The 18611-nt window shown below is 38.2% G+C and overlaps 1 protein-coding gene across 3 annotated transcripts in view; it reads right to left on the reverse strand.

The window, feature by feature from the left end:
• CDH8 (cadherin 8) overlaps positions 1-18611 on the reverse strand; it is a 412814-nt gene that overhangs the window by 143792 nt on the left and 250411 nt on the right. For all 3 annotated transcript variants that reach the window (XM_042918476.1, XM_042918478.1, XM_042918477.1), the window contains exon 7: positions 17296-17549. In XM_042918476.1, the coding sequence (XP_042774410.1) occupies positions 17296-17549 (254 nt within the window). The remainder of the gene's footprint in view (positions 1-17295; positions 17550-18611) is intronic.

The raw sequence follows: 18611 nt of genomic DNA on the forward strand, positions 1-18611 counted from the left end.
AAATTCTCAGAATGTCATGATTGGGGCTAGATACCTGGGAAGTAGATCCATAAGCCACTCTGTCTTCTGGGATTCCCAGTGTCTTTCTGAATAGCAGCACAGAGAAGTATAATCAGAGAAACCAGAGAACCTTCAGTGGAATCTCCCTGAAATCATGTACTATTCATAATCTCACAGTCTTGTCTATAAATAGGAGAGAATATCTTCTTCACAGAGTGGTGCTTTGCAGTAAATGAGTTGATACATGACTCACATTAGGCAAATAAATAAATGAGTAATAAAATAAATGATGAGCCAGTTTTTCAATCTGTAAGAGATGCCTTCAAGCCTAGAGTAACTGTGGACATAAATTTCTAGAAATGGAAATATATAAATAAGGGCTATCATTCACATCTTTTAGTAGTCTTGGGAATGACAGAACTTCACAAATGACACCAGAAAGATATTGCAAAACCCTTGTTAATATTTGTCTATTCCCATCTTCACCTCTTTCAAACTACCTGCTAGTCTGAGTACCTCCATGGAGCACAGACTCTGAGTGATGACATAAAAGGCTATACTGGGTTTCTCAGCACACACCTCATCCATACAGATCCCTCTTCAAGGCTTCTGAGTCATTCTTTTCCTTACGGATGTTCCATTTTCTGTAGCTAAACATTTGCCAGACTTTCCACTTTTTTAGGACAGGGGGACATTTTTGATTCATATATTACAATATCACATTGGTTAGATTTTGCACTGTAGTTACTCAATGACTGGTTGTAGGCAAGATGCACAAACATGTATCAAGCATAGGTTATGATTATATGTGTAATAGGGTGCTAAAGAAATAAATACAAGGGAAAGCAATAAATGGGACAGGAAAGAAATAAAAAATAAGGAAGAATTATTTTGGTTCTTAAATCTACTGAAAAGTTCAATGCCTTCTAATTTGTATCTTAAAAGTCATAGGATCTGTATCTCCAGTATTCAAGTCTCCGCTCTAATTTCTTAAAAGTTTGCATGTATTGGATTTGCTGTTCCTATGCAGAATTACTTAAAATGTGTTAGAGAAAAGATCTCGTTCTGAGAAGAACAGAATATACTTTGGAGAGCCATCTTCCTGCCACAGTAAGAAGGAAAAGAATTCTTATTAACACAGTGGGAAGTGGCATGTGACAAAATTGGCTCCTTGGGTCATGTTAACATCAATTCTAATGACGGAAGTTTTGGAAATACACATTCTCCATCGAGTACAATGAATATGTTTTAGAAGCCCTGTTTAAACTTTCTCATTTTATTCTAACAAATTTCCTGGTTTGCTTCAATACTACTGTTTCTGTAACCTATAGTAGTATGTCTTAGAAGTAAATGGTGAAAGCTTCATCATCTTACTTTGTGAAATTAAAGCTATAGAGGCAAGAAAATTCCTACCTAGATGCATAGCACCTTGTTTGGAGACTCCACTTTAACATACATCATTCTGACCATGAACACAAATTGATGTCACCAGCTTACCCAATGAAGAGTAGCTTACAGAGAGAAGTAAATATAGGAAGATACCATTGGTGCAGCAGCTGAGAGTAGATCCAGATAGACCACTGGATATCACTGCGCTGGGACAAGGCACCCTATTCTGCATTGCTGCCACCACTGATATTAAATAACAATGTTTACCTGAAACATGTAATATGTTTCCTCAATTAACACAGCTCACCTATTTATATTTCATACCAGCTTGTGGCGCAAAATTCCACATGTGTATGTGTATTTTGTTTTCAATATGCAAGTATTATAGGTGCATATCCATTTAAAGCATCTCCCACCTCCTCTTCCCCATCCCACCCCTAACACTATGTACGGTGAACCTCTATCCCCTATTCAGTTTACCGCTTCTTGGTCTATAACAATGTTAAGAACATTTTCAGGACTTTTAGAACTAAGTTCCTAAAGTCAAGGAGACTTTTCTTTTCACTCCCAATGACTTCAGTGCAACATGAGCCAAATGTGCAGGTTTAATTGTGCAGTGTGCAAAACCAGCTACACTGATTATCTTAGCAATCAGATAAACTGATAAGAAGTTTCTTAAAAAAGTTATTCTGGACTATATTCTTTCACTATAATATTTAGGTTTTTAATTATTTTTTAAATGTTTATTTTTGAGAGAGAGAGAGAGAAAGAGTGTGAGCGGGTGAGGGGCAGAGAGAGGAAGACAGAGAATCTGAAGCAGGCTCCAGGCTCTGAGCTGTCAGCACAGAGCCTGACGTGGGGCTCGAACTCGCGTACTGAGAGATCATGACCTGAGCCAAAGTCAGACACTCAACCCACTGAGCTACCCAGGCAACCTGCCACTATAATATTTGTGAAACATGCGATGATTTTTCCAGGGAATGGCCCTCCCGTTCTTAACTTCTCTAAGCCAATTTATATAACCAATACTCACTTTCTTCATCTAAAAATGAGAACAATATGATTGCCTTCTTTTAAAGATTAGGTGAATCTGAAATTAGATAACACATTCTAAATTTCCTCACACTTTTTGGGGCACCTGGGTGGCTCAGTTGGTTAAGCATATGACTTTGGCTCAGGTCATGATCTCACGGCTTGTGAGTTCCAGCCCCTCACGGGCTCTGTTCTGACAGCTCAAAGCCTGGAGCCTGCTTCAGATTCTGTATGTTCCCCTCCCTCCCTCCCTCTCTCCCTTTCCCCTACTCATTTTCTCTCTCTCTCTATCTCTCTCTCTCTCTCTCAAAAATATATAAAAACATAAAAATTTTAAATTTCCTCACACTTTTTAAAAATGGTTTTACACTGAGTATTTATCATTATTTCTAGAATACACTCTGCCAAATATCTTGGTATTTTTAAGTAACAACAACAGAATATTTGAAAGATTCTGGTTTTTTGGTGTCCATATGGAGATAGACATAATGTTGTAGTATTTCGACTTACTGTTTTCACCTAAAGAGTGAAGCGGATCCACCCAACCCAATCAATCTCAGGTATCTTTTACTTTATTTAGGGTCAAGTATAGAAATCTCAGATTTCAATTCTGTCAGTTCATATGAGGTTCCATTTTTTGAGCATGTGTTTTGTTTTATAGTTTATCCCACTTATACCTTGGGAAAATAGCAGCCTAAAGCCATAGTCTCATGTGTAACTTTCTGTAGCTGCAGAACCAAAACACAAACAACAACAAAAAAGAGAATTACTTAGAGTAAATCTCAGGTAAATTTGATTCATGGTTAATTCTTCCATATTTACATAATGTCTTTGGAGAAATTCTAATTTTATCCCTGAGTCATCGAAATAATCATTCATAACTGAAAATTCTAAATATGATATTATAGCAAATATATGAAAAAAGTAGAATACATTTTTACACAATATGAAGGTATTAAATATAAGTTTTTATTTTTATGTTTTTTAATTTCTGTAAAGTTTTAGTGGCTACTTCTTTTAGGGAAGAAGCTAAATGTTTGAATAGAGACTCTCCTCTTAGATGTACTGGTGTGACCTTTGCATTGTTTACAATGAAAAGTAGCAAGCTCCGTAATGAAGTCACATTGCAGTAAGTCCAAATGTGCCTGGGAAAGGGGGAGGGGTGGCCAGAGATGACACTAAGAGGATATAGTATCTCTTTAAGGACAGGAAGAATAAGCAGGATTTTTCCAGGTGAAATATGTAAGGACAGCATCCTCAGCATAAAAAAAATGCACATAGAAAATCTTGAGAGTTTGGATTTGTTTAGGAAACTATAAAATTAAAGGACTAGATTAGTGTGGGGAGAGCTCAGGTCTGACAGATGAGAATTTTGTCTTTTCTTTCCCATCCTTTCTTCCATCTTGGCCCTTACATGGCCTCGATCTCATGTCACTGAGTCTATAGGTAAAGAAAGACAATGAAAGTAAATAAGTTTTTTCAAAGCTTACAGTCATAGATTCATGAAGAAAAAAAGAAAAGGGCTGAGATACATAAAATATTACAAAAATCTTCACATCAAAAGAAGCAGCAAATATGAAAAGTCTGAGTTAGGAATAGTGTGCTTGAAGACCTTAACAGAGGATGGTGTGGTTGAAGTTCAAGACTCAATAGGGGAAGGGCCTCAGGGAATACATCATGAAAGACCTTGGAAACTGTATGAAGGATTTTTTTTTCACCTGTAGGAAATGGGAAGCCACTTGAAAAAATATAGGAGAGTGATACGATCTAAAACACAGCTGAATTTCGTAGATCTTTCTGTGATGTAGAAATATGCTCTGAGCCATCCAATATGGTGACCCCTAACTACATGTGGCTGTTTAGCCTGTGAAATCCTGCAAGTATAACTGAGGAATAGAAATGTGTATTTTATGAAGTTTAAAGTAATTCTATTCCAATTCAAAGATCCACGTGTGAGCAGTGGCTAACCTACTGGTCAACACACAGATCTAAACTGAGTTAATGATCATTTTGGCAGCTGTGTGAATATCAAGGCATAAGAGACTGGCAAATGGGACTTTTGCAACTACTCACATTAGAGATGATGGTGCTTGAGCTTAGAAAGTAAAATAAACATAACATGGTAATTGTTTGGATGTGGGAACTAAAGGAGGTGGAAGAATATTGAAGAAATACCCTTATGAAAGGCTCACAGCCTTTTCCTCTTCTCAGGGGAAATCTAAAAGTGGAGAACATTCTTTAACTCTGTTAAATGTCTTCTGGGGGCTTCCAATCATGCCAATAATGACTTTTCTTTATATGAAAGGATACTGAAAGTTAATGAGGCTACATTAACAATAAAACAGAGATGGCGTGAAATTAAAAAAAAAAAAAAAGTACTCATTATGTATCAGTCTAGACCATAGGACCATACCCAGAATTAAGATTGAGTAATATATTTAATGTATTTATTGTGGTCTTCCTAATTTTCAGCTTCTCTGGTAACCCCGTGTATTAAATTCTTACTTAATCCTCTATATAAATGACTGGAGTAGCCCATATATATTGTCCTGACTCTCAATGTCTATGGTTGTAAAATTAAGATAATACACATTCTTCCTCGGTCATAAAGTTACTGAGATAGTAAGTATAAAATCCTGACTATAGTATCTGACACTAAATGTCGGAAAGCTATAAGTATGGTGGTGTTTGATTATATATCTGTCCAATTTTGGTCAAAATCACTTACTGTACAAAAGAAAAAAGTATTTATTAAAAACATGCACACCCAAGAAATAATACAAATATATTTTAAATATTAACTATATTAAAGCAGGTGTTTTTAATGCATAAAATTGTATATATATTGAAATTTTAATTAGACATTTAGTAAATTCTGGATCATTTAATAAATGCTAAGGATTTATGCTAAATGATAGGAATTAATAGGTGGACAAGATGTGGCCTGTTAAATCTTAAGGGCTGGAAATGAATTTACATTGAAATAGCCTGTTTACCTATGTGATATACAATAGTACTAATATAAGCACACCATTCCAGTGTCAGGCAGATGTAATTTGTCTAGGGGGAAAAATATTTTCCACTAAAAATACCCATCTTTAAGCACAATGCCTGCCTGCATTGTCTAACTTAATCTTGTACATTTAAGCAAGTGCAAAGCCCAATATCATGCACGTGATATTTAATACGGGTGATCTAGACAGGCTTCTTCTTTTTCCAGTGAGCATATCTCCCACACTTCACCATACTTTGGGGCCTGCTCCCTTTCCATACCTGCTCTGTCCTACTGTCTTCACAGGGACATTTAGATCTATTGCTGTCTTTTGCACCATTAAATATATTTTCCCTAACTCTGATCCTTCTTAAGGACTTTCCTAAATCTTATTTACTGTGAAGCTACACCCCTCAGCAGACTATCCCAAAACTTGATTTGAATCTAGAAGCCCATTTGGAAGGCACTTCAACTTGAACCACTCTGCTCCCCAGCAAGCTGGCTCCAGACACATAGAATAGAACCAGTAAACTTTTGATAGATGGATGGAGATGACATTTCTCCATTTTTAACGTGTTCTCTTATAAAATATGCAATATTATGTTTCCCCCTGCAACACTAAGTCAAATCTGATTGTCCTTTATCAAAAGCAAGGTTGTATAATACCTTGTGTCAAATCAGAATGTAGAAATATAAGGAAAACTAAAGGCTTGGTTGAAATGACTCCCATAAATATTTGAACATCAGATAAGCATGTCAATCTCCCTTTGTTGGGATGCAAAATAGAGGATTTATTTTGCTTTATGAGAGTAACAATATTAGATAACATTGCTCAGCCTACACAGGCATCTTTGTTTCTCTCAGAATATAAACATTATTATCAAATTTGTTCCCTAGAGAAGACAAAGACTTCACCCATCAGAAAACAAAAACAAAAACAAAAAAACACAAACTTTTTAAACCCAAGATCAGCATTTTCCAATTTTTTTTTTCCTGTCTCTAGATTCTTAAGCTATTTTTACCACTTAGATCACCCATATTTTATAAAATATTTTATAAATACATGCAGCTTCATAGTTTTGGATAACTATTGCCATACTACACCGATAACATTTCAGCTAACCAATCTGCCACTTCAGTGTTTGCATCTCAAAATGCAGAACAAATACACATTTGCCTAAAGGAAGACACTGTAGTGTGGTGGCAACATGGATTTGGGAGCTACATGGCTAGCAGTATGAATTTAGTCAAATTACTTCACGAATAAAGATGGTTAGTGCTCTTATCCACAGTTGACATGAAGATATTCTGTGCAGATATCTCTTCGAGGAAGGAAGCCTGGGCTGTGTGGGGAGGGGTCAGTAGACACCCTTCAGCTATCCACTCCTTAGAATCTGGATCCTTTGCAGAGAACCTACACTCCGGAGTTCATCTGGAGACGAAACAAGCAGAGGGATGATGCATTCCTCTGATGGTTAACACTCATCCCAGAAAGACCCACTGGATTGGGTCTTTTGCCAGGACTGCAATGCCATTCGATTTCTCCCCCTGCTCATCCTGCTTTTGTCTCCTTCCATTCACAGGTGCTGATCCCTAATAAACATCTTGTACTTCCAATGCATCTACTCCCAGGGAAAACAACCTGCAACAAGTTGTTTAATGGAAATAGGATACGTGTCACTCATAGAGTTAACGTAATGAAGTGTGAACGAGATACATGTGAAGGGCACTATACTAATATGCTAAATAGTCACGAATAAAGATCCACAGATTATTTCCAGTATCACTTGGTGACTATCTAGTCTCATATTGGAGAATACATGTTAGAGTCTGTTAGCACACTACAGTAGCAAGTCTATTACAAGTTAATTTCTCTTTTTAGGGGATTTCATGCTTTTAAACAGAAAAATACTGCTGAAATCGGAGAATTTACCAAGACACTGAAATGAAGAGACCAGTGTTTGGCTAAGGCAGTCACCAGTCACACTTCTAAAAACCCTATATTATACTTATTACTGAGGTGTGGAGAATGGAGGAAAAAATCTATTTTTTTAATAAACTCATGCAAAAAACAAGTAAATTCCCTGCTCCAAGCATGTAAGCATCACACCATTTCTCAGGATGCCCTTTCACAGCTTGTATGGTAGTTATGGGGATTGGCTCCAAAGCTACACTAAACAAAACTAGTCTTTTCTGGCAGAGTCAACATAAGAATACACTGTCATGGATCCCATGAAAACCAATGTCCTGAGGGCTCTCAGATAAAAATGGACAAAGTCAACTCCTATCACATAGTCTAACATAAAGAATTTCTTTGGCTGCTACAGGTTTAAAAAAATTATATATATATATTTTATCTTTAGGGACTTTCGGAGACAGAGTAAGATCCCAGAATTATATGGGAGCCAACTGTTCAAATCACTGATGAAAATCCAAACTGCTATCAGTCCAGGGTAGGGTTTGGCAAAAAAAAAAAAAAAAAAAAAAAAAAAAAAAAAAAAAAAAAAAATTCTGTAAAGTAAGTATTTTAGGCTCTGTTGGCCATACTATCTCTGTCACAGCTACTCAACTCTGCAGTCATAGGGCATAAAAGAATAAGGGTGGTTGTGTTCTAATAAAACTTCAAAAAAGGGTGGTAGACCAGATTTAGCGCACAGGTTATAGTTTATTGACTGCAGGTCTACCGTAATAGAGTAAAAGTATTCACTAAAAGTCATGAGTCCTCCTTTAAGTAGGTCCTAAAGAAAAAAAAAAAAAAAGGCAGCTGTTGGGAGGAGGGAGACTCATACAGTAATAAGAAGATAAACCGCCTGTTACACCCAGAAGGATAAGTATCGTGAAACTCGCAATGCTCAGTGCATTAGAATCTAGAGCACAGACCAGTACAGGAGCTTCAGGGTCCTGTCTTCCATCATATGCTCCAGATACTCTGCAAAACTACACAAAGTTCAAAGACTGAATGTGCTGCTTACATTTTCTCCTTCTTAAAAAGTGCAATGCGCTTTGGCTAATTAACATACCTGTGGAATCCTAGTGCAAAGGAACTTGAGTTCAAATCAATGTGGCCACAATGTCTTTGATCCCGATAGTGTCCCTTAGGGCACAGTTAGGGAGATGCTGTTGTCAGAGAAAGGCAGTGTATGTCTATTTTTCAAGTTTAACAGGCATACAGGTACTTTTCTATTCTAAAACATGTTTTGCTAAACACTGGTTTGCAGCCTCTATATGGAAAATTTATAGGAAGATGCAATTTTGAGCCAACTGCAAGTGAAGATGCTATTTAGAGCCACTTATAATGAAATAAACCCCTTAGTTATGAATCAGTTATTATATTTCGGTGAACTCCAACTGTTTCTTTCTCACTGCTTAATTTCATTCTAGCTTTTGTTATTATGCCTAAAGAAACCATTTTAACATTTTCTCGCATGCATTTTGAGTATCAAAAATTCCATCTACAAGTTTTCAGCTTTTTGCCTCTAATTGCTCCACTGGTTGGTCTAACTGCTTTAATAAATAATATTATCTGGTGCTGCTGGTCCCAGGATTCTAAGGTCTCTGCATCACATATTATTTATTACTCTTCTAAGGAGAAAAAAGGATTCCTTTTTTACCCAAAACATTTCTTTACAGAGAGAGAGAGAGAGGATAAAAGAAAAAGAAAACATTCAAATTAATATAGGGTTTTCTACAGTGTGAGATATTTCCACTTTAGCATCATTGGATATATATGGTTGTTTCTATTCAAATCCATTATGAAATGAGGACACTTCTTCCTTCATATGACCCTAACATTCCAGAATCCATCCTTATTTATCATTTTTAGAAAACATGTATCTAATTAGATAAATGTGAGAGTTGGGTTTTTCATGGCTATTTAGCCAGCCTCCCTACTACAGAATAAGGTCCATGGGGCAGGGGCTCTGTGTTTACAGAAATCCCCTAGTAAAATAAATAAATTCTATATATGACACATATATATACATATACGTGTATGTATATGAAAATGTATATATAGTCTGTGTGTGACTGAATGGATAAATGACTGACTAAATGAAAATATGACTTAATAGATGCATTAAGTAGTATTAGTTGAATTAGCAAGTATAGTGAGATTTGTTTTGGAACAATGATTTGGAAGGGTTGGTATTTTTGATTTGGGACACAATCAAGCTTTTACCTGGCTAAGAGTGTGCAGGAATGAAATGGCCAAATTTTAATTATTTTAAGAAAACTCGGTCCTTGTACTAGATCCTTGCACACAGGTGGTTAAAATGCAAAGAAGTGCAGCCTCTATGGAAAACAGAATGGGAGTTTTAAAAAATAATTTAAAATAGAATTACCATATGATCCAGCAATCTCACTTCTGGGCATTTGTCCAAAACAATTGAAACCAGGATCTCAAAAGATATTAGTACTCCTATGTTCACTGTAGCACTCTTTATAATAGCCAAGATATAGAAACAACCTAAATGACCATCAACAGATGAATGAATAAAGAAAACATGGTATGTTGATAGAACGGAGTAATATTCAGCCTTAAAAAAGGAAATTGTGTAGGGATGCCTGGGTGGCTCAGTCTGTTGCTCATCCGACTTTGGCTCGGGTCATCATCTCACCATTCATGGGTTCAAGCCCCATGTCAGGCTCTGTGCTGATCGCTCAGAGCCTGGAGCCTGCTTCGGATTCTGTGTCTCCCTCTCTGTCTCTGCCCCTCCTCCCTCGAGCACTCTCTCACTCCCTCTCTCTGTCTCTGTCTCTCTCTCTCAAGAATAAATATTGAAAAAAAGAAAGGGAATTGTGTAATATGCCATGTCATAGGTGAACATGGAGGCCATTATGCTAAGTGAAATAAGCTAATCACAGAAACGTTAAGTACCGCATGATTCCACTTACGGGAGACAATCCGAAATAGTCAAATTCCTAGAAGCATCAAATGGTGGTTGCCAGGGGCTGGCGGAGGGGGGAAATGGGGAGTCTCTAATTAATGGATATAGACTTTCAGTTACACAGGATGAATAAATTCCGGAGATAAGCTCTACAATACTGTACTTACAGTTAACAATACTGTATTGTGCACTTAAAAATCTGTTAAAAGACAGAAATCATGTAAAGTGTTCTTATCACCAAAAAAATAAGAATAATAATAATAAATAAAAACAAACAAAAAATAGGTCCTTCCCTAAAATGGAAGTTATTGCAAGACTGAGGAGTCAATCAATACACAGTCTACTCTCCAAATTAATGCCAGGTTCTCTACTGAATGAAATATTTCCACTTTTGCATCACTGGGCATCAGGATTGTAAGGAGTGTTTTCAGGAAAAGAGCTCATTAACAGCAAGCTGGATAACCACAGTGAATTATAAAAATGCCCAAGTACAAGTAGGAACTAAAAATGTAATCTCTTGTGTTGAGTGGGCACTTACTTTCAGGAGAGGAATTGTGACAACAGAGCACTGTGCCTACCATGATCATGTGTCCGTCTACTCTGCCTGCTGAATGGCCATTATCCCTACTTCTAATTTAAGCAGTTCATGTAGTCTTACCCAAGGTGAAGGCTCTGAAAGAAACAGGAAGCAACTACTAAAAACCCCAGACACATGTCATCTCCACACAGTGGTAACATCAAATACACACTTCTCATAAACTTATTTAAAGGGAAAAACGAACCATAGAGGATTTACATGAAGGCACTGACTTAGAATTTCACACCTACCCTGTGCTAAGAATTTTTACCTTACATAAACAGTTTACTGCACATAACAGCATTTCAGAGTGTCTGTCACTAAGTATGGGCTCAGTAAATATGAGTTGTCATCAGCCTACTCCTCATGCAAGATGCCAGAAGCATGCACAGACATAGTAGTCAATGGTAAGAATAAATTTAGGTCTAAATCCTGGCCCTGCAATCCCTAACACACACACAGGGAACTTTTTCAGAGACTCAGCTTCCTTCTCCATAAAACTAGAATCACACTGATGACTTCACAGCAACTTTTGTGAGAATTAAAGTGAATTGGTACATAATAGTAACTTACACCATGTTTCATTTATGTTATTGTTAGAACATCATTTCTTCTTTTACCTCCATCATCACGATTGTGTTTATAGCCAATAGTAACAAAACTCATACAAAGGGGTAGGGCTGAGGAGCAAAGAGCATTCCACCCATGCTCTGATTATTGTCACAGACCTGGTCTATCTTCCTTCCTTGTTGGTATGCATCCTGAATGGAATGAGGCCATTTAGAGAATGAACAGTTTATTATTTCAATTAAAATTGGTCCTGCTCGGCTGTTCCAGCAGGCAGAGACATGGGTGAAGTCACAGAGATCTCAGGGATAGAGTGAGGCAGAGGGACAGAGGATAGGCACTGCGTTGTCAGGAAAACCCAGGTATGCTTCATGGTTCCACTACAGTATTTGTGTGATACTCAGCAATTGAGGCTTTTTATCTGCAGTTTCCTCATCAGTTTGCGATAATGAGAATACATGTTCTATCACAGAGGTGTTAGGGAATGAAATGAGTATACTTAGCACATCCTTGTCACATATTAAGCACTCACCAGTAACAATACTCACTGCAGTAGCAGGGGCGTTTTACACTAACTGAGGTTAGACTATTTAGCAGCTAACTGTTAAAGGTAAAACAGGTAATTCTGCACAGCGAAGCAACCATTTGTAGAGGAAACTCTGCTTACGTAAGTACCAGAGTTAAAAAAAAATGTTTATTCTTGAGAGAGAGAGAGAGAGCAGGCACACATGGGGGACAGGGGAAGAGAGAAAGGGAGACAGAGGATCTGAAGCAAGCTCTGTGTGTTAGTGCAGACCCCAGTGAGGGTCTCCAACTCACTAACGAGGAGACCATGACATGAGCTGAAGTCAGACGCTTAACCGACTGAGCCACCCAAGAGCACAAATACTGGATTTTTAATTTGTGTTTAGGACATGAAATTGATGGTGGCTTTATTAACTGGCAATGCTAGTAGCTTCTATATTTTTTAAATTTAATAACTTAATTATTTCAGTTACCCTGTGAGGGACAGGATATTAACCCAAAATACATATGAGGAAACTGAGTCTAAGAGAATTCCAGAGACCAGCTGCTGGAGGAAGTAGCAATGATAGGATTGCTCAAAATGTAAGCTCAAAATGTATCACCTTTTTAAATATAAATAATTTACCCGACTTCATTCAATATTACTCAGAGACATTTAGAAGAGTAGCAAGTATTTAATGAATGTTCCTGGCAAGGACAAGGTAAGACCCTCCATGCCACTGTCTTCTTTCCCCTGAAAGGGTATAGACAAAGATACAGGTATGAATGTAGTTACAGACACAGGTTTAGGTACTGGTGCAGCCACTCTGGAAAACAGTATGGATGTTCCTCAAAAAATTAAAACTAGTGGGGCGCCTGGGTGGCTCAGTTGGTTAAGCATCTGACTTTGGCCTTGGCCATGATCTGGCCGTTCCCGAGTTCGAGCCCCATGTCAGGCTCTGTGCTGACAGCTCAGAGCCTGGAGCCTGCTTAAGATTCTGTGTCTCCTTCTCTCTCTCTGCCCCTCCTCTGCTCATGTTCTGTCTCTCTCTCTTAAAAATAAACTCTAAAAAAAAAAATAAAACCAGAACTAATCTATGACCCAGCAACTGCACTACTAGGTATTTATCCAAAGAATAAAAAAAATGCTGATTTGAAGGGGCACATGCACCCCAATATTTATATAGCAGCACTATTGACAATAGCCAAAGTATGGAAAGAGCCCAAATAGACTGATTAATGGATAAAGAAGATGTGGTATATACATTCAATGGAACTGTACTCAAAGATCAAAGATCAAAAATATTGCCATTTGCAACAATGTGGATGGAACTAGAGTATATTATACTAAGAAAAATAAGTCAGTGAGAGAAACACAAATATCATGATTGCATTCATATGTGGAAGTTAAAAAACACAACGGATGAAGATAGACGAAAGGAAACAAAAATAAAAATATAGAGGGAGACAAACCACAGAGACTCTTAAATACAGAGAACTTGAGGGTTGTTGGTAGGGTGTTGGGTCAGGGGATGGGCTAAATGGGCAATGGGCATTAAGGAGGGCACTTGCTGGGATGAGCACTGGGTGTTATATGTAAGTGATAAAACACTAAATTCTATTCCTGAAATCATTATTAAACTACATGTTAACTAATTTGGATTTAAATTAAAAAAATAAATTAAAAAAAAGTACAGGTTTAGGTATAAGAATTTTAAAATACATGATATTTCCAACTTGATGATGTGCTCTAGAAAGAAGTTGAGTCTTACGGGAAGTTGACCAACCAATAAACAACTGAGTTTTTTTTTTTTTTTTAATTTTTTTTTTCAACGTTTTTTATTTATTTTTGGGACAGAGAGAGACAGAGCATGAACGGGGGAGGGGCAGACAGAGAGGGAGACACAGAATCGGAAACAGGCTCCAGGCTCCCAGCCATCAGCCCAGAGCCCGACGCGGGGCTCGAACTCACGGACTGCGAGATCGTGACCTGGCTGAAGTCGGACACTTAACCGACTGCGCCACCCAGGCGCCCCTAAACAACTGAGTTTTTAAACACAGCAAATGCCATAAAAAGGCCTCTTTCTTACTGCATGTCAAAGTAAACATTCCTCTAAAAGATGGGTACCTTCTTGTCAGCATATAAAATACAACAGTTCTAAAGAGACAATAATCCATAGCTATTTGTCACTCAGTAATTCCCTGAATATCCATGTCCTCTAGTTCTGTTTAAAAAGGTTAAATGGGTCTAAATCTGTCTGCTAGACTTATAAGGAACCATGCAATGCTCTGGCTAGTCAGAAAATTTAATTTTCTACTCAAATTAACCAATTGTGCAAAGAGAGAGGAGAGCTGCTCTCCATAACACAATGAAACGGGCGGGGGGGAGGGGAACAAGTACAGAAAAGCAGAAGTGCTGAAAAATGCAGGTGATGATTCTTACGTTCCCATCCCATGCATCCAATCCACCTCCATGCACACTGAGGGGGGCTTGCCTTCTGAATCACTCATCAAAGCCCTGTTGCAAAATGCTTTGAAACAGTATTTGCCCCTTCTTTGGGTGGGACCATAGATGCCAAGGAATAAGCGCTTGCCTGAAATCTATCACAGGCACAGATGTCAGTGTCATCAGGTGGTATCTTATCTGTCCATCTCTCCAGGTAACATGGCCTCTAATCCCCTTTAGCTTGCCTGAAAACAAAACACTTCTAACTGGACAGTTGTTGCTAACCAGCTTCAAGCGTCCTCTACACCTGCCTTTCAAAGCAGTGGTAATAATAAAAATAACAACAGCAATAACAGTAACAGTTAACTACAGTGATAATCATCATTTGATTCACTGGGAACCGGGAGTTGGTATCGGTAAATCTCCACGTTTGCATCAGTATATGGATAGATAACAGAATGTGCAAAAATATGTGGGCAACCATAAACCTGGGTTTTTAATCAGTTCTGCCAATTTGAGGTTCCTGTCAGTGTGGCATGAACAGTTCTTCAGACCTTCTCCTAGCTGATTAAGAGCATATCTCTGCATTGGAAGTGTGTTCCCACTGCCACTATGGATTCCATGTTTGGGGTTTATATGTGATTGCCCCAATATCTGAAACCCCCTTGTCTGTAAGGGCCCCTGACTTGGCATACTCCTGAGCCCTTGTATGTTCCTTGCTAAAAAGCGTAGAAATCGTGTAAAATCAAGGGTTAAAACTGGCCCCATCATTCAGTTCTCCCTTCATTCTGTGTCATGCTTGGAGATGTGAGGCAAGAGGCAACTGCTCCTTTCTGTGTTCTTTCGGAGGACAAGTAGTAAAAACATGAAACAGGACAGAATATTTGACAAATATTGCCTGTATTTATATATTGGCATCACAATACAGAGCCATTTCATAACTTCAATATGTAGTCAGAAAATGAATGACCATGCACATTTATTTCTCGGGATACATTTTTCCCTTGTTTTCAACACTTGGCCCTTTGAGAGATACAATTCTCTTAGGCAACTATGGACATCCTGTATGGCTATAGCTTGGTGAACTTCTTCAGAACTGAGAATGGACACCTGACCATTTTTCAAATCCCCAGGTGGGATTTTATCTTCTCAGAGATTGGGCTCTTTTGAGGGAATTTTCTTTTTTTTGTATCCTTTTGGGAAACCCTCTTCATTATCCTGAGTTTTGAAGTGGCTTGTATTAAAACCAGCTTTTCTGGATCTGAAAAGAATTATTTTTTGCCCAAACTATTTGGGGCACCGACTATTCTGTGAGTTTCACTTGTAGCCTCACAGTTTCAATGCCCTTGGGAGTAATGGAAATTTAATACATAAAAAAAAAAAAAAAGTGAATAGATAAAACTTGCAGAAAGCTCACTTATCCAGAGTTTCTGTGATTAGTTGAAAATATATCCATTCAATGAGATGGGATGAACTGACATCTAACTCCCAGATTAAAAGGACAATTCTTTAAGACTGTATTCCTCCCTCTCCCCACCTCTCCCTCTCTCCCTGCTTGTCTCTCCCTACCCCTCTCTTTCTCTCTCTCTTTTCCAACAAGCATTTCTAAGACAATATTTGAAATCTATACTCAAGCACATCATTAGCCAGTTTACATGTTATAGGTTTTCAGTGTTCATGTTATGTAGCTTCAGCACCTGTAGTGTCATGTAGATGAATGGCAAAAGAGAAAAGATGTACACAGTTCAACAACAATAACAAAAAAATGGAATTGAGCCTCATTTCTAAAAAAAGCAGAAAAACTTTAATAAAGAATCGTTTCATCTTGGGGCACCTGGGTGGCTCAGTTGGTTAAACATCCGACTTCAGCTCAGGTCATGATCTCATGGTTTGTAGGTTCGAGCCCCACGTCGGGCTCTGTGCTGACAGCATAGAGCCTGGAGCCTGCTTCCAATTCTGCGTCTCCCTTTCTCTCTGCTCCTCCCTCACTCATGGTCTCTCTGTCTGTCTCTCTCTCTCTCTCTCCCTCTCGCTCTCACTCTCTCTTCCAAAAATGAATAAACATTAAAAAACAAACGAATTGTTTCATCTTGGGAAAAAATTCTGAGCAGGGAAAATATAAACAAAAGATTTTTTTTTGTTTAATGGCAAAGAAAGATTTTGTCTAAAAGGGGCCAATCCAGATATGCTGACCTATCAGAAATGCCCATGAAGTGATAAGAAGATAATTTCAAAGCCAAACACGAATGACACAAATAAGATAAGGGCCTCTTAATGAACTGAATGAGGCAGTGGTCTCATGTCTCTCAAGTTCTTATATATATAGTTCACTGTAACTGTCAGAAGAGAAAGAAGACAAACCAGCAATACTTGCCCAATACTAGAAAAAAAAATGCAATTTTGTATTTTCACTGAGTTCTCTGAAAGCTGCAATGGCTTCATTCATCTTGATATTCCTGGCTCTGGGTATTGCATGTAGCTCTTAGTAGGTGTGTGTGAACATGTGTGCCTGGGCACGTACGTGCACACACACATGCAGACATTGTGCTGACCAAAATCCCTCAGTCACGTGAGCTAATTACCAAAGGCAGCCACAAAGAATGTACACATAATTGCATTCTGTACTGATGTGCTTGTCCTTTGATGTAGCCCCTAAGCCTTTTAAAAAGGAAATACCTGGGGCGCCTGGGTGGCTCAGTCGGTTAAGCATCTGACTTCCGCTCAGGTCATGATCTCACCCCTTGTGAGTCCGAGCCCTGCATCGGGCTCTGTGCTGACAGCTCAGATGCTGGATCCTGCTTTGGATTCTGTGTCTCCCTCTCTCTCTCTGTCCCTCCCCAGCTCACACCCTTTCTCTCTTTGTCTCAAAAATAAACATTAAAAAAAATTATAAAAGGAATACCTTATAGGACTAGAGGTGATATCAGGGTCACGAGCAGTCACTTGCCCAATCACGGAGTTTAGAGCAGCATTTTCATGAACTTCGAGGAGGTAAGTAGGTGAAGAGAAGACAGGAGGCTCGTCAGCATCCTCAACAACAATTTTGACTGTCGCCGTGTCTTTAAAGGGCCCCCTGCCGCTGAAACGTGGGTCAATATGGACATTGGCTGCCTCTACCTTCAGCGTATAGGATTTTTTGGTCTCAAAGTCCAGAGGCTGTTAAGAAATGACAAAGATGAATGTTTCCCGCTAATGACCACAGCAGCAAGAACAAATGAGTATAATGCTGATGGATGATAGTTATGTGCATTTAAGCCCATTTGCGAGCCTTAATGGGATCACTCTCCATTCCCTCAGATTCAACCTGTAAATTTTACAGGCATTTATTGATATCTGTTTATTATACAAGCTCAGTGAATCTAATCTCCTATTGTTTTGTTTTGTTTTGCTCATTTCACTTGGAATTCACAAAATATTCACAGTCATGAATTGTGCCATCAAAATTTCACTTCAGAGTCATAATAAAATTTTACTAGTGGTGGCACGACCTGAATAACAATCAGCCAGTTAATCGGGCCTCTGCTGGTGGGAGATAAGGCGGCATCGAACACAATCTCTATCTGGGAAGAATATTTTATCATTTCTGCAACAGTGTGTGAAATGTAAAGAACTAGAAATAATCATTGTTTAGTCCAAGGAGACATTATAAAGCATAATTTAGCACTAATCCCAACAAAGAGTGTTTTCTGATTTCGCTTCTAAAATCACCGCTGCTCTACTGATCATGTGGCTAAAATAAGGTTTATTACTTTTTAGGGTATTCTTAGAAGGTCTCTAATATAAGTTCTGGGCTCTGAAGCAGGTGGGCATATAAAGAAATATGTATGCAGATACATATTTATCAGTGTTTATATTTAGAAGAAGGAAGGGTGAGAGCAGTATATATATAGATATCTAGGTCTGGCTGTGCCTCCACCAACCACTTAAAAGCAATTTGAAATTACCTCACTGCTCCATTACTGACAATACTTCTGACATATTAATATCTCATTCCTTAAAAGCCCCTACGACTTCAGCTAATGACCTAGGTGAAGAGAGTTAGGTAAAATATTTAGTTCCCCTAAATACTCAGAAGCCAATCTGTGTCAGATTCCTTACATTGCAATTCTTGTCAACTCGTAATATTTCAGATTTCATGAATAAACGTCTGTCAAAGTTCAGAGAGACAATTTAGGTGTGAGGTGCAATTCTTCACAATCTGCAATGCAGATTTTTAAA

The sequence above is a fragment of the Panthera leo genome, chromosome E2, assembly GCF_018350215.1.
Source record: "Panthera leo isolate Ple1 chromosome E2, P.leo_Ple1_pat1.1, whole genome shotgun sequence".
NCBI classification, from domain to species: domain Eukaryota; kingdom Metazoa; phylum Chordata; class Mammalia; order Carnivora; family Felidae; genus Panthera; species Panthera leo.